At 41.4% G+C, this 17,518-nt stretch overlaps 1 protein-coding gene and 1 long non-coding RNA gene across 2 annotated transcripts; one reads left to right on the top strand and one right to left on the bottom strand.

The window, feature by feature from the left end:
• The first annotated feature begins 10,582 nt into the window (after positions 1-10,582).
• LOC125973753 (uncharacterized) lies at positions 10,583-11,966 on the top strand. Its single transcript, XR_007483290.1, has 2 exons — positions 10,583-10,818; positions 11,686-11,966. It is a non-coding gene; the product is annotated as an uncharacterized lncRNA (long non-coding RNA).
• Positions 11,686-16,786, bottom strand: ackr3a (atypical chemokine receptor 3a). Its single transcript, XM_049728216.2, has 2 exons — positions 16,629-16,786; positions 11,686-13,588 (listed from the first exon to the last, which is right to left on the bottom strand). The coding sequence occupies exon 2, from the start codon at positions 13,542-13,544 to the stop codon at positions 12,411-12,413; it is 1,134 nt and encodes a 377-aa protein (XP_049584173.1). The 5' UTR covers positions 13,545-13,588; positions 16,629-16,786; the 3' UTR covers positions 11,686-12,410.
• Positions 16,787-17,518: the final 732 nt, after the last annotated feature.

Consider the following 17,518-nt stretch of genomic DNA (forward strand, 5'->3'; position numbering starts at 1 on the left):
CTATTTATCCATCCATCCATCCATCCATCCATTTTCTGAACCGCTTAGTCCCCACGGGGGTCGCGGACTATTTATCCATCCATCTGAAATAATAAGATTATAACTCAAGTAAAACAACCAGTGAATGAAGAAAAGGCTTAATTTTGGGGGGGCATACACGCTAAGCTATACAATGTAACACAAGATGAGACCGGCCAAGGTATTTTTACGGGAAATTCCAAATGTTATGTCTTCAAAGGTATTCAAAGCTTTCATGGTACTGTAGTTTTCTTCTTCTAATTTTTTGTCCCACCATCTTTTTCAGATAAAACAAACCACAAGTTGACTGAACTGACATTTATGAGAATATGATAAGAATAAGAATTTACTGTGTTGTTCACACAGTTACTCTTGCTGTATATCATAAGCCACTTAACTCTTTGGCTCATTTACAAATCAGCCAAAGGGGTTGTGCGGAAACATTGGGGTGATTAATTATTTACGTAAACGAGCCCACCTGATGATTTTACAGCGCGGTCTAAAACTGCCTGGCACTTGCACGCGTTGCCCCCGACACCCACGATGTGCAGGCGGCACATTTTACTGCACGGAAAAGCTAGCATAGACCATCTGCGCAACACAAGTCTTGAATCACCAATGAAGAATTTGCAAGACATTTTTGGGGTGAGATCTGCGTTGGCATTTACAGGGTCACCTACTGAGCACTATTTATACCAATATAATCCGCATTGTGGGAAGAAGCTAGGAGGAAAGTAGGAGATTTTGGATTAAAAGGGGAAATTAATTAAACAAAGCGCAGACTATGCACAAGTGCACCTGCTTTACTGACATTCTTGTGGTTTCCACCAGTGGTGGAAAAAAGAAAGCTGAAGTGAGTATTTATTTGAGGATTTTTAATTAAATTTTTGCACGTTTAAATTTCGTATATATCCTTCCATGGGTATAGTAGTCAAAAAATAATAACTGATTAAGTGGAAACATTTTTAGAGTATAACAAAAATTTCCATATCTAGCTTCCACCCTCGCAAATGTCCAGTTTTGTGGCCTGGTGTGGCTCAAGCTCGCTGCATGTGTGTGACCCACCCCACCCATTTAGTAGGCCCATGTGATGGATGACGACTGGAAGCCGTGGATCTGTAGTTTACTCTGTTGGAGCAGCTACCACACTGTTACTGATGATGGATGTATAAGAGTGTGTGTGCAGATAATGTCTGGAGAGAATGAGTGACGGCTCGCCTGTGAGTCCGTGCCTTGCTTGCGCCCGTATATGCGTTTGTACGTGTGACGCGTTCCAGATGTTAACCTGGCATTATTGATTACGAGGTGACTTGCTAGCGAGGGGAAGCTATTTAATACTGTAGCGAAAAGGGGGTGAAACACCCACACACACCTCCTACCTTAAATGCGTGTTTGTTCGACCCCCTCACCGCTCGGCTAGAATTACAGGAGCATGCACCAAGTGTAAGGTCAGGATGGAGAGCCAAAGTTTAGGTTGCAGCCTTTTGCTGTCCCGTTTCGACCTCAATGAAAACAGTCATTCATCAGTCTACAGCGAAGAGAAACACACTGAAAGAGCTCAAACAATAAAAGGATTCAGGATATAACCAAGGCCGTTATTTTCAGATTAATCGTGATTTTTAAGACTAGGAGTTCACATTTCAAATGCAAAGCCACTTCGGAGTTTGAAGTCGGGGATTTAAAATGATCCGCTCAGTGCCCTTGTGAGGGTTAACCTGCGTATTTAAGTATACTTGACTGTCTGAGGGGAGCAGTGCTAAGAGTCGAAGCACTTTACTGAATTACCTTTCAAAGTCATTTTTTTTTCCTGGTCTTTTATTGCTAAGGCCAAACGTGTGTCTCTGAGACCACTGCAGCGCTGACCTTTTCACTTTGACCATCAGTTATCACATTCGCAAGCTTGCATTTGAAGACAGTTTCACACTAAGTTAAGTGGAGTGATGTTTCACCATCTAGAGAAGTCCTTACACCCTGAGTGTGTGGCAAATGGTTCAATCACTTAGCCATTGGATCTCTATATATTTTAGCACACAATGCTATTTTTATGACCTTGTTTTCATATGTGGGTTAGTGGTCGTCAAGTGGTTCACATAGCAGATGCTCATGCATCGCCTGGACTCTCCCCCGACCGACTCTTTTCCTTTTTCACAATAGCCCCTTTCACACTGCTTGTCAAAACTTTCCGGCTTCAGATATAGCATTAGAGGTGGCAAGGCGCCTATGAGAATGTTAGTTGTGAAACGCTGTGACAGAGGTGTGAAGTTTGACACTCGCTGTTGTGTTGAAAGAAGTGCTCACTGTCTGACATCTGCTTTATACATCACACTAAATTCTGGCATTGATATCATCATACAATTGAACAGATGGCACGCTGCCAAGTTGCTGTGTTTTGGGGTAAACGTGATTAAACGGCGTAAAGGCATAGCCTAGCACCCTATCACAGAAAGTCAGTTGTGATCAACAAAAGCAACAGGAAAAGCAGTATAGAAAATGTATGAATGAACCATAGGAATTGTTTCATTTTGTCTCGCTATCGCTGCAGCGTGCGTAAAGGGCTCACTCATAAGACAATAAAGTGTGTATCCTAATCTTGATTTTGAATCGCAAACATTTAAAGCTGGATCTGGCTTGGGTTTCCATCTTAGGGTATATGCGTCATAGCAAAACCGCTGATAACGTCAACAAAGAAGTATAATAAACAGAGGACAACGAAAAAGGCAGTTATGTGAACCACTACAACTATAGTCCAAAAAACAAATTAAAGATTTTTGTATTACCACCATGATGTGATTTTTCCAACTCACCAACCAACATAATAAACACACTGGTGGTAGCTGCATGAACAGCAACTAAAAAAGTCTCTACCATTAGACCATGCAGGAAAATGGGAAAAGCCTCACCACAGGGAATGATTACATGCAGACTGAAGCGGTTGAATCTCATAAAAGATCCTCAGAAGTGGATTTATCCAGACAAAGGAAGACATCTGGTTACTTCGAGTCTACTGGATCAGTTGCACCTCAATTAAGCAAAACATTGGAACAATCCACCCCTCCCCACCACCATCTTCAAATATGCGATACGGCTCGGTGCTAATCACTTTATTAACTGTTCAAAGCGACCTGTACGGCTGGGTTAATCCTACATCTTTCTGCTATTTACGAACAATGAAATAGCTGCAGCTGTGACAACACTGACAACTGAAGGCAAATAAAGCGGGTAATTGATATGCGGCGAAGACTCAACACCACGGTGGGGGTGACGAGCGGACGGCCGAGCACAAACGGCCCAGTTCAGCTTCTGGAAAGCTATTCAGAACCAAAAAGAGCCTGAGGGCGAACACAACCCTCGGCGTGTTTTCACTTGGTCAATTGTACGGGTGATGGCTGAGACTGGGTGTCACACGAACACACATTGGGCGTGTTGCCCCTCGGCTTCCCCAGACGTTAGGCCCGTCCACGCCCTCCCCACCCGGAAATGGCAGCTTCCGCCCACCCATTCATCTCACGCTGATTTGTTTTATTTCTCAGGAGCTGTTTTACAAACTCATTTGTCAAGCCCTGTGAAACTGTGCCTAGCAAAACAGCAAAGAGGAAACTCTCTTTGGTGGGCCGAAACGGATCAGAGGAACATCAGAGGCGTGGAGTCGACCTCGGCTGTGGCGAGGCGCAGATCTTTTGGGTCTCAGAATTTAAAGCAGACGGTCAAATGCAGTTCAACACAAGCTGTTGAAGGCCATGTATCACATCATTCTAACAAGAGTTAAACCTCAAGAAAGTTTCAGTTTCAGAGCCGCCACAGAAAGCACTAGATGAGCACCTCTTGTTCGTTGAATGACATACTACATTCTTTTTTTTGTTTGCCTCAGGGTGTGACTTGTGTTCGTTTCCCCGTGAGAGAAAACACCCAGTAAAGCGATACGAGTCCAAAATTATCACTCCAGCTATTCACAAACAAAAGTGATAGCCAAAAAGAGGCAACAAGATTTATATTTTATATTCCTTCATTTTGTCAGATGGACAGCATAACTGCCCAAGGCATTTTAAAATTTTACAAGAACTACAATAGCAAAGAAAAATAAATACAATTTTAGTTATATGTGCTGTCTACGAAATGCATATTTTCCAGTTATCTAAAAATGATAAAATAGGACTTGGGTAATCATGCTATTAAGCTAACAATTTTGAAAACCCACAAAAGAAGAAGAAGAAAAAAATATTTTGGCATGAGACTTGAACTGTCAAACAAAGTCGACCCAAATTTACTGATACAATTTGGAATTTGAATTAGCAGACCAAAAAAAAAAATGCCAAGAGTCTGTCAAACTAGCAATTCTCCCCTTAATTTTCTTCTTTGTGGCTATACGCTTCTTCCTTGACAATCACGCCAGATGTCTGTGGTTCAATAATAAATAATAGAGGATATACGTATGTAGAGTTTCAAAACCCCACACGGGGTCACGGTTTTTCCGTTGCGGCATGTCAGTTGATGTGAGTTACTTTTATCACTTGGTGTGCAACCTAGACTCAATGACTATTTTTTTTTTTTTGTTTCGATGGTTCACTCACTCGGTGTGTGGTTGGCCAGAGATGCCTGGGAACTATTAAAAGTTGTAAAAACAAAAATACCAAATGTCTTTTAGAATAAAGTACAAACTTACTCTTATAAGACTGAATGTAATCTAGTGAAGGACTTCTGCTTAATCAAAACCTGCTTAAGGGTTGGATTTCACAAGAGTGGCGCTTCCTGGGAAGTGTGATAAATGTGTCAGCTCTTGCAAAAAGACGAAATACTTCCAAGGCAAGATGTTTATGAAGCTTATTAAAGCGGGTTCGCGTACCCTGTTTTTCTCTGAATGAACAAGCGTGAGTTTTTTTCGTCTCAGTGTAATTCCAGCGAGTGACCCCAGACTTGAACCAAGGAGGACATTTGTCTATGTTTGACTTAATCGCAGACAAAACAGCTCTTGCAGTCGAAAGGTTGATGGGGTTTTCGTCACATTGGGAAAACATATAAATCTTTCTCTGGAGGATACCAAAATAAAGCATTGTCGTTCTATCATTGTGTCACAGGAGACAAAATAAGCCAAGATTATTTTATCGCAGGAACGGCGCTACACCAGGGCAAGGGCGTGCCATAGCAATGAAATTAAGTGGACTGTCCACGTACTAGAAAAAAATTAAGCAATAGCTCATAACTAGCAAAGCGCTGACTCGCACTGGTGCTGACATATTTTATACCCTCCCTCTTCTTTTGTCATTAACAGATAGAGTGTTTTATACAGTGGTCAGCTAATTCGACAGTTACGATTAGTGGAAGGGATTATTTCTATTAAAATTTATTTTTATTTTACGTGCTTTCTATATAATCAATCTATTATGTAATCATTTTTTTAAAATATTTTTTAGCATTATATTTGTTTATTTTTTTAAAAATATTTTTTTATCATTATATTATATTCACTCTTAAGCAAAATAACACACTTGCTAATCTCTAAAACAGATGCCTCTTCCTGGCTGACACTTTTGGGATGTTTTATCATTTTCATTGACACTAGCCGAGATGATCGTGAGTTTACGGTGTCCGACTAAACGCTGGATGAATGGGGAGGTGTGTAGTCTAAACACTGGGCCGGCAGCTTTGGCAAGAAGTGTCAAATGAATCAGGACCCCTGTGTGGAAACCTTTTACGCTCAGGTGGGTCTACTATACAGTTACATTGTGGAAATCTGGTAAAGATTAAGAGTTTTGGCACTCTCCAAAAAAGTCACGGGATGATTTTACAAGGTCTTGAACCCCACCGTTAGATGGTTGAGCATCAGAGAAAACAGCAGGAATCCTAACTCAATGAGTAAAGGTTGTCCTTGGAACACAATGTCTGTTTTGACTGGAGATAGGAGTATTGTCCACAGGGGATGCGCTTTTACTGTGTCCACAGTCGCAACCGATTTTAAATTTTGATGCTGGCTGTTACTCATGATATAAGGAAAAAAATGATGAATGCCAAAGTTTTGTTTTTTCATCAATTTTTTATGAACTAAAATCAACAATATCAACTAAGGTGTTTCCTGCATTCACAAAAATCTCCAATTAAATTTCTCCATTAAAATTCAATTAAAATTCTCCATTATACCATTATGTTTCAGAATAATTGTATGTACTCATGTATTAAATCGCCGCCCCGCTGTCAAGATTCTTTTGACTTTGTCTGCTTGGCATCTGCGGGGGTTTTTGCAGTTGCCACGGCCACCAGCAAGCAGTCAGCCGGTCCCCCCCGGTGTAAACAATGAAACTGCGGAGCTGTTGAGCTAAGGCATTCACTTACAAACGCAAATGAATTGAAAAAGGTAAAAAAAAAAAACTAAAAAAAACAGTGAAGAGCAGGATGGAATTTCTTCTGTTGTGTTTGACTCTTTCAAACAAGAATCTACTTCAAATATTCAGCGCCAAAGAAAGTCAAGCCTGACAAAGAGATTACCAGAAGACAAGCAGGAACAAATCCAGTCAATTATAGTCTTTCTGAGCCACCATAGATGTTGGGTTTTATATATAAAGGTCAAGCTACCCTTAAATTTCTAGATTTGTTTTTTCATTTTTGCTTGTACAGCCTCAAAAATATCATGCACAAATCATTCGGTATAAGTTGAGTTTTTGAAATTATATTTTTTCCCGATTAATCGATGCAAAAATCAATGGGATCATTGATTCAAAAAAGATTTGTTTGTGACAGCTGGTAGCAGCCTTTCTTTTATTTATTTTCAAAAACCTCCTTATGAGATTCCTTCCAAGTCTTCATTATTCATCCAAGAGGTTTTAATTTGCTTGAAGTGGGAACAGAGCTATACGTCTGGACGTATGCCAGCAAAAACAAATAAATTACAGCTTCTTGTATGTCGTTCAGTATGTTCACATAGTTTCATGTAGGCGCTTGCCTGTGTTAACTTAAAGGACAGATGCTTTAAATTACTCCACACCGGATTATCGTTCATATACACTATCAGTGAGCCATGAAGCCACGGTCCATTAATGGTTTTCATCCCCGGCCAATTAACCTTTGCTGTTAAATCTTGCCCAAACACAGAGGCCCATTATGACTGTCATGAAAGTATATGAAGTAGCTTCGACATAAAATATCTAAAGGCTGGATTTTAGTGTCCATTGTTTGGTTGAGTGAGCCTGAGTCCATAAACCACAAAAACCAATGCTGAACAGACGCTTGGGGAAAAAAAATAGATCAAACTAATATGGATTCGCGCAAACCTGTTTTCAGAGATTTCACAAATACATTTGTAGTGTTATTTTCACACTAAAGCCTTTCGCCATCTGCATGCACAAGAAGCAGAAATAGCACATTCACAAGTCCCGTTGGGTTGGAAAACAACATTTAAATACAAGGAAGCATTAGCATGAACTAGCCATATAATGAGACTCTCCTTCCCCCATCCCTGCATTGCCATTGTAAATGCTACTCTTGGCCTCTAATTTTGTTTAAAACCGTTCCTCTAGAAAAACTTACTTTGGATTACTTTTCTCTTCTCTCAGCAAGTAATTTAGCTACTGTTGAAAAATAACATTAAAGCTCTCAGTGTTTAACTCCAGAGGACTACATAAAGCCATTTGGATAGTATCTGGTTTAATTTCTGGGTCTGGATATATACGGTCTGAGCCACATTTAATACTCTTTTACATCTGCTGCCCATTTTTAAATATAAACAATCATCATGATGATACTTAGGTCGTTTTTAATTTTACATTTTTTATATTTTTTTATATTTATATCATGTATATAGTTTATATTTATATTTTTTTACATAGAACACTGAAGATAGGATATTGCACATCAACAAACTTGCAGGGTTTTCAGTGTGAAAGTGAATCAGTGTGCAAAAAGAACGCCTTGAAGAAACTGAGGCATGAGGTCAAAGCAGCAGGCGGTGTCTCGTCTGCTTTTGAAAAAGGGGTGGAAAATATCACATGGGCTGAGGGGTTGAGGAAGTGGTGACCCTCACACAGCAGGAGCGCTACAAGGCCAAGATGGCATCATCACAGGGAGGAAAGAAGTTGGACAGTGGAAGAAAGGCATTATCGCCTCCACGCAGCTTTCTCGACCCGAGGACCACCGCTGGTGCAAACAGCTGCTAGTGAGGTTGGCAAGGCACCAAGAAGCCGCTGAGTACACTTTTTGAAAACACCTCAGAGACTTTAAATATTGATATTTTCCCCTTGAAGTTCTTCTAAAAGAGAAATAATGTGATGACAGAATAGCAAATAGAACTCCAAAAAAGTTTCCATCCATGCCCAGTAGGTTACAACATGGCAAAAGCCACAAGAAGTTACCGTCAATAGTTAAAGAACAGAAAGAATCGACTGTGGGAGGTTTGCATGGGCTCTCTGTGCTTGAGAGGGTTCTTTCCAGCTTCCGCCTGCATTCCAAAAAACATGTACGTTAGGTTCAGTGAAGACTCTAAATCAAGGATGCCAAACATAGGTCATGTCGTGGTTATGGTTGCCCTGAGGGAATCGGCTATAACAGTAAAACCGCATACATAAATCTATAATTGCTGGTGGTGGAATGCCAAAATCACGGTACATACCTTTGGTTTTGTGGTCACAAATTTAAAATTAAAACAGCAACATGTCGATTGTTTTTTTTAAACTCTGATATAGAGCTGTCAAAATTAATCGATTGAGTTAATCGACATGTAATAGATTATCAAATTAGTTGACAGCTAATTTGATCATCGAGAAATGGTTTTGAATCATTTTTTAATCAAATATTTTTTTGTTTAATCAAAAGAGATTTGCAAACATCTGCTTTTATCACATAACACAATAACCGCACCAGTAACTGAATCAGTTTCAAAAAGTTTGATTAATACCTCGTGTGATATTTTTCGTTATTTACTTGGTTTTATCATTAAACAACCCCAAATAAACAATAAATGGGGAAAAATGTTTTGTAATAGACAACATGCAAAACAAAAATGTGTCTGATAATTCGATTAATCGTTTAAGCAATCGAATAATCGATTCTAAAAAAAAAATACCAGCCATACATCAATAGTTTGTCTTCTTACGCTGCAGGTTGAATTTTTAAGTTTGTGAATAAAGTTTATAACAGTAACTATTAACACATCACTATGGCAAACAGGGGCGGGGGTCCAAACCACTGATTAGCGGAAAGACTGAAGCACTCTGTACAGGCGGGGTGATTGCTTGGAGGTCATCTGTAAGGTTATCACATATCCTGAGGACAACAGTGCTAGGGTGTTGACACCACAAGGTTAAATAAACACCGGAGAGGGGAGGAGGTGGAACTCAACAAAGTCAATGTCATACAAGTTTTATACACAGCATGATATAATATGAAGTTCCATAAAATATTAAATTAAGATCAAAGATCAATAAGGGAAAAAAGATATTTAGAAATACAATTTTATTTACTTTTTTAACCACATTATTTTTTGCAATATTACACATTTCTTTCAGGAGAAGAAATGTTAAAAACATTCTAAAAAAAAAGCAGTATTCTTGGAATAATACAATGTTTGATAAATATTTTTTTCATGCAAGACTGTCAAAATTTTTTTTAGGTCACAATCAGAGATTTTAATTGGCCCAAAGGTAAAGAAGGCAGGAGTAACGTGATTGGCTTAGAATGTTTTGCACTTCAAAAAAAAGCATACAACATAATATTTTGCAAATTATTTGGACAGAAGTAGATGTGATATTATGACAGGAGTCAGCAAATATGGAAACCAAATATTTGTACTCTAATATATTTGACAGAACTTTCTTTAAGCCAAGGGAGGTCTACGCCGTCGAATGTTCCTCCACTCATCATGATCACATGACACCATGTCAGCATAATTATGAAATGATATCCCCTCACATTGGACCACAGCTAAGACATAAAAAAATAACACCATCAAATGCACAAAGATTCACCAGACAAACTGCATTCATTTGGTCCTCTACTCAAATCTTACAAATCACTACTGCTGCCTGCACATGAGCAGTAAAGCTATTTGTTCATATTATTTGGTTTTAAAAGTCAGTAAAAGTGTGCGTGTGTGGCCCCGATGTGCTGATACAGCAGGATTAATTTCACAAACACATAAGACAGCGTCAAAGGCGGCTTAGAGGACGCACTCCGTCGAAGCCTTCAGACAACGTGAAACAAAAGAGATAATTGGTTTATTGCATCCCCCTTTTCCCAGCCAGTAGCCAGCACCCTTTAATGAGTGGCTTTTTGACTTCTGTGGGAAAAGGGTCAAATGATGGTATTTATTGGCTACACCATGAATGGGAAGTGTTGGAAACGTGACTCCGTTTATGACCTTTTCCCCAGACAATGCCAACTTGCTTTGCCAGAGGTGGCTCTAAGAATAAACTCACCTGCCAATCACGGCCATATATAAAACCAGATAATGGTGTGTGTAATGTGGGGATGAGGTCATTTTAAAAGGCGACAGCCGCACACATTAAAGCACGGCTACGCTGAAGTCGCAATGGAAAAAGGTAAACAAAGACGGCTACCTAATAGTCGGCAGCCTTTTTTGTCTAATGATAGGCAATAAAAAATAACTATCGGCTGTGGCAGACGTGTAATGGTTTCATTTTAGCACGTACATTCCAGCACGAAGGTAAATTTGAACACAAGTGATGGTTCACTTTTAGCTCTTGAGTCATTAATGTGCTAAAAAGAAAGTAGTACGAATCCTAACAGCAAGCCTCGACAGATACAAACAAACAAATGGGATCAAACATGTTTCTTCTTTGGCTGAATGATTCAACTGAGGTCACTTCACAGGTTTCTTTTATATCAAACAAATGGTTTTAGGTTATTCACCTGACATGTTTCGGCGGTTTCTTCCGCCTTCATCAGAGTGTCACAGATGTGATGGTGACGCGTCTTTATCAGCTGATCGACGAAGGCGCGGCTCACCTGTCAGATTTGACAGGTGAGCCACGCCCTCCGCTGTCCATTCACCTCTCCAGAATGCTGTTCCAGGTTTGAGAGAGCATATAGGCTCCCTCATCCCTGTTGATGGTTCTCGGGCCCCGCTTGCGGATCTCGATAGCCTCCCTGATGTTTATTTTCTTCAGTGCGGATGACTCTGGCCTTCTCCCAGTCCATGATGTGGTTTTCTCAGTCCAGGAGTGTGAGAAGGAGACGGCAACAAGACAAACAAGAGCAATAAAACTACAAGCAGAACAGGAGCACTACAAGTCAGCCATAACTGATCACTGTAAAAGAGAAAACCACATCATGGACTGGGAGAAGGCCAGAGTCATCCGCACTGAAGAAAATAAACATCAGCGTTGGATCAGGGAGGCTATCGAGATCCGCAAGCGGGGCCCGAGAACCATCAACAGGGATGAGGGAGCCTATATGCTCTCTCAAACCTGGAACAGCATTCTGGAGAGGTGAATGGACAGCGGAGGGCGTGGCTCACCTGTCAAATCTGACAGGTGAGCCGCGCCTTCGTCGATCAGCTGATAAAGACGCGTCACCATCACATCTGTGACACTCTGATGAAGGCGGAAGAAACCGCCGAAACATGTCAGGTGAATAACCTAAAACCATTTGTTTGATATAAAAGAAACCTGTGAAGTGATTAAATAAGGAAAAACAAAATGAACTTAGTACAATTATTCAACTGAGGTGACGGTATGAGCTTTTCATACCAAACGTGTGACAGCAGTACATGAACAAGGAGCCAGGCAGAAAGAATGAGGCAGATGTGAGTGCGGTAGAGCAGTGTGAGTGAATGTCAAATAATTCAAGTGAGTATAAATAGTTTGATTAAACATGCCATTTGGCTAGTACGGTTCTAGCAATACCCGCTAGATTCTCTCTCGACTCACACACACGCACACAAAACACAGACAAACTAATGCGGTGATTCCCAGCCACTGAGCAGCGGCACATTAGTGCCCCAAAATTATTGTCAAAAAAGAATGTATTTTTTGTTCATCTGTCTATGTCAATCTTATAATAACAGATTGAATGTTTTTCTAATAGATGACAAAGGTACTATAAACCTGTGTATTCTCCCGTCGGCATTGTTTGCATTGGGATTTTTCGAAGGTAAAATATATGCCTTGGCACATTAAACATTGGGAAACACTACATTAATCAACCTTACAAATAGAAGGTTTGACACACTGGTTTGGCTTTACAAATCGCTAACCATATGTATGATTTCACAAATAAAACTGCTTTATAAGTGCTTTTTATGGAATCACTCCATCGATGGTGATAAACTCCTGTCCACAGGATTTCTTGATATAGCTGCAGAAAATGTCTGTAAATGTCATTTAACGTCATGTATGACGTCGGTTGCAGGTGGACGGAATTTCAATCGCAAAGCTGGAGTGGAAAGTTCCTCATATCTGCGGAGGATTGTCAACAGCAACGGCAGAGTACTCGGCGTCGGACACGTTGGATGTCTCGATGAGACGCGCCAGGCCAGTCCGCGTGGAGTACTTGAAGATGAAGGCTTTCATGAGGTCATAGCGGTAATTGCGGTTGATGAAATTGTAGAGGATGGGGTTGAAGCAGCAGTGCAGCAAAGAAAGGCACTGGGTGAGGTGCATGGCCACGTACAGGAAATTCTCCAGGCCACAGGTAAGAGGCAGCACACCCAGCTGGGAGAGCGAGTCGGCCAGGAGGATGGAGTGATACGGACCCCAGCAGCCCAGGAACACCACGATGTAGGCCAGGATCACCCTGCGACTCACGCGACGCTCCTGCTCCACCGTTGTGGACGACGGCGAGGCCGTGCAAGTGAAGGCTCTGGCCAGCAGCGCGTAAAAGAACGCAATGACGGGGAAGGGGAGGACGAAGCCCAAAAGGATGAAGCTTAGCTGGACGCCCACCATCCACTCCCTTGGGTTCCCCTCCGGATACACGGGTCTACAGAGCATGCTGCCCCCGTGTGAAGCTTTTACTGTACGTAGGAAGTAGGTGTCTGGCAAAGAGGCCACCAGAGCCAGAAGCCAGACCCCGATACACACCACCCGGCGGGTCAACTTCCTGCGCACGTTGCCCTGGTTCTCTCGGTGGCGTGTCACGCTCAGATAGCGGTCCACGCTCATGCACGCTAGGAAGAAGATGCTCCCGAAGAGGTTGACAGAGAAGAGCAAGTGCGTGAGTTTGCAAGCCACCTCGCCGAAGGGCCAGTGGCCATGTTGGGCCAACGAGCTCACCCACACGGGCAGAGTGGCGCACACGCACAGGTCTGCCACGGCCAGGTGGGCGATGTACGTGTGGGTCTCGTGGCGAGGGGTTGAGTCCCGCTGGGCGCGAATGTTCACCCACAAGACCAGAGCGTTGGCCGCCAAGCCCACGATGAAGATGAAAGTATAGAGCACGCACATGGAGTGGAGCAAGGCGCTGCGGTTGAACGCCGTGGCGCACCCCATGGTGTCCACGCTGGAAATGTTGGAAAAGGTGTCGGAGAAGTTGAGGTATCCCAGGGACTCCCATAGGTCCTCCAACTCGCTGGTGCTCAGACTCATCTCAACAACCGCAGGGACTTCACACAGAGACAATGAGAGGAATCCTGCAAAAAGGAAAACATGACCTCATCATTCCTGATATTCTTGCTCTAGAAGTCAAACCAGTACGACCAATTCATTAAGATTCGCAGTTGACAACGGATTTCTAAAATGTTGGCAGGTCATGACATGTCCCGGCATTGCTTCAAGTAATCCAATTCAGATATTCAACGAGTTTGGATCTCTAGGGAAACCTTTTGGACATCATGAAAATTTAAGAGTCCGAGGAAATCTGGACCAGGCACCAAGAGTGCAGGCAAAACGAGGGAGACCTTTCCTCTCATGTAAACTTAATTATAGAGGTGAATGAGGCCGGGTGGTTACAAACAAGTGTTTACATTAGCTCCTGGAGCGCAGTACAGATTAGCCATAAGGAAACACCAAGCAGAAACCCAAACAATGTATTTCCGGAGCGTTCCTGGCATTCCAAAATAAAGCACAGGTCACTTTGGGGGGGGCGGGAAACTTGATGCCACTTTAAAGAATGTTTTCCCACAACGCGCCTGAAGAAGTAAAGAAGAAATCCTGTTTCTTTTTATTCTTCTTGCAATGTCGCGGGGGAGCTGTCGCCATGCAGATGATCAAAGAAAGGGCAGCTGTTAACCTTGAATACGTCTTTTTTTTTATTTACAACATCTGAAGTTAATAAAAAGGGAGTATGCATAGCATTTCTAATAGATGAAAAAATGCAGTGGTGGAAATGACACGCAGTATGAAGAGCAACACATTACTCCGAGACGTAAAATGGGAAAATTTTGGGGGGAATGGACATTAATTGAGAACTCACAGGTGGCATGCTAATAATTCGGCACCCTCCTTCAGAATGAGGCAAACCTATGGTGGCTTATTTGAGCCACATTGCTGCACTGGCTTCACAGTGTGCTGCGATGTCTCTCTCCAACAAGCCGCCTGCCGCGATGTGAGAGGTCGGCCGGGGAGTTTTGTTGAGGGGGAGACGGATCAAAACCAGAGCATGGCTGACTTAACCCTGCTTAATGCCCCTGTGACCTGTACACCCACAGAGGGGGACCCTGCGCCGAGATCAACAACGCAAAATGGAATGCCTCTTCTCCGCATTGAAAGCGGAGGGCCGATGACTACCGACCAGGGTGACAGGTTGAAATGTGACTGCCTCAAGACATCTCTGCACCCACACTTCTTTTTCTTAACTAAATAAAAACATTCCACAACTCCTGGAGATATTTTGGGATCACATGACACACACAATCATAATGACTTTTCACCCTTTTGATGCAACCTAAACAAGCATTCCCTGCTCAGTTTCAGCAGGCATGTGTCATTCAAAGCACCTATTTGCCAATCATACAGCTGCAAGTATTTTGGATTTGTTTTTTTTTTTAAACGATTAGCTAGTCCACGGTAAAATGTCTCAAGTCACATTCGCCATAAATCCATCAGTAGTAAAGTACGAAAATAAAACTGGCAGTGGCTAGCTGGGTAATATAACATCAAGGATAATATTACAAATCACTAACCAGAACTGCTGTCAGTTTAAAGTGTTTACTACTATTATTATAGCGGATTTGGGACTTATTAGGCTTGTAAATCATGGAAGTATTCATTTGTGAGAATTTTTTTACCATTACTAACTAGATGCTTCTCCTGTGATACAATGTTACTTTTCCAGTCTTGGCCTTTTAATCTGAATGGACAGCAGATAGGGCTATTCTCTGCAACAGGGGGGATTTTCAACGCTGAGATAATCACTCACAATGGCCTCCAGTTCCCTCATATTATATGGAAAACATCTGAGCCAGGTAGCTCGGCAGGCTTCAAGCTAATTAGCCCCTTAACGCCCGCAGCCATCAGATAATACACACAACTGCATTTTTAGTTTGGTGCCTTTGTAGATTCTTTTATTTATTTCTCCTCTTTAATCATGAAAAATGGCACATGGGAGTCTGGTTATACAGAAATAAGAGGGAATAATGATAAAGGGCAATTATTTGTGCTTGGAGGCTTGAAAATTGGATGTAGTATGCACTCAAACAAACATGCATACTGCAACATCTTTGAATCAGCAAATATAGTAAAAAAAACATTCTAATCTGTTTAATTAACAAAAAAAACTAGGAATGAGTAACGTATTTGTGCTTGGGGGAATAAAAATATGCATTTGAAACTTGTTTTTCCTCAATGATTACAAAAAAACACCTGCTCATGATTATTTTTCTTAAATAATGTAAAAATAACATACAACATCTCTACATTATTCAACAAAAAGAAGAGGGAATACATCGAATGGTCTTAGGGAGATGTGCTTGGAGACTTTAATCACATCAAGGTTTCAAGATTAATTTATGATAAATTAAGTTTAGAGGCGCTGAGTATAACGCTAATAAATAAATAAATAAATAATATACAGATGTACTAAAGTATATAAGAGCGTATTTGACATTTGGCTGAATGTTTTGGTCTTGCTTTTACATAATACGCATGCACCCAATGCAGTGTTGTTCAATACTTCTCTCTCTCTCTCTCACTTTTTGGGAGTGCGTAAAGTGTAGCTCTCTCTCCCCCGACTCGGTCCCAGCGAGCATCCAGTTACAAATTAGCCCAAAACAACGCCTTTGTCCCACAATACACAGTAAAACGTCAATGAAGGGGTTTCATGTGCAAATGTCTCTGCACAACGAGATTGGTGCAGGTGCAACATGTTTTTGTTGTTTTTTCACAAGTTTCTGCTGTCATTGCGTTATTTTGTGAAAGGTCGCCGGTGTCGTTGTGGTTCAATCCCGGCCGGTTTATCTCAGACTAAACAAAACAACACGGTGTAATTGGGATTATTGTTGATTTGTATCAGCGATCTGGGTACAAAGTATCAGCCAACATTTACAATGTGAGGGCAAAACAAAGAAAACGACGCTAATTCAATGTCAAAACTATGCAAACATAGCCATTTAAATTTCATTATTTGTTATATCTGGAGAAATGCACAAACTGTGCCATAAAAGTGGAAAAATCTGTAAAAAGTCTAAACATTCACTTCTCTCGCAGCTTGTGAACGCATCATTTTTTGCTTACCTTTTTTGTGAAGTCTTCCGCTGATTCTCTGCACGTTTCTCCGTTTTTTTTTTTTCGCTTAGCGTTGCATCAAGTCCACTAAAGTGCACTTTGGGGTCTCTCCTCCGAGTCCTCGCGCGAGAGTGGCGCGATCACTTGCTGTGCACTTGCTGATATTGACAGCGAGAGCAACGCCTCCAAGGCTGGACCTTAGTGGAGGATGGGGGGAGCAACGACGTCATCACGACCGGGTTTCGGCCAGGAGCGGGCCGAAGAACGTGCTTGTCCTGCTTTTTAAAAGGGAAAACTACTAGTAGCCTATGAGATTACGCATTCAAAAATATATTGGCACATGTGAAGAATCTCATAAGAAGTGCATCAATGTACCTGAGGAGGCCAAAATACTCACATTCTGTACTTTACTATAAATATGCATGCATACAAAAAAAATAGAATCTGGGTAAAATTGTAGTGATTCAACAACTTAAATGCAGACTGAAATGTACAAAAGTAAAATAGAGCGCCAGCGCATACCATGGACTGATCGCCAGCCAATCACATTTATAGACAATCAAACATGTATTTAGGACAATTCAGTCTTCAATGGACCAAACATGTTTTTGTAATGTGGGAGGAAACTGAAGTTGCCAGCAAAAAGCTATGCATGCATGTGGGAAAACATGCAAACTCCACAGAGAAAGGTCGGAGCCCAGATTTGAACCCCTAACCTCAGAACTGTGAGGCAGATGTGCTAACCAAATACTCAAGGTGCCACAAGCGAGCAAGACTCTTAAAAGACCTTTTCAGGATTTGTAGATAAGTGCTAAAAATGTGCAAACACTGACAAAAATGTTCTGAATCGTTGAGATAAAGCATTAAACTCTCTTTCACCTTAACCGTTTCAATGGATC

This window comes from Syngnathus scovelli, chromosome 8, assembly GCF_024217435.2.
Source record: "Syngnathus scovelli strain Florida chromosome 8, RoL_Ssco_1.2, whole genome shotgun sequence".
Lineage (NCBI taxonomy): Eukaryota > Metazoa > Chordata > Actinopteri > Syngnathiformes > Syngnathidae > Syngnathus > Syngnathus scovelli.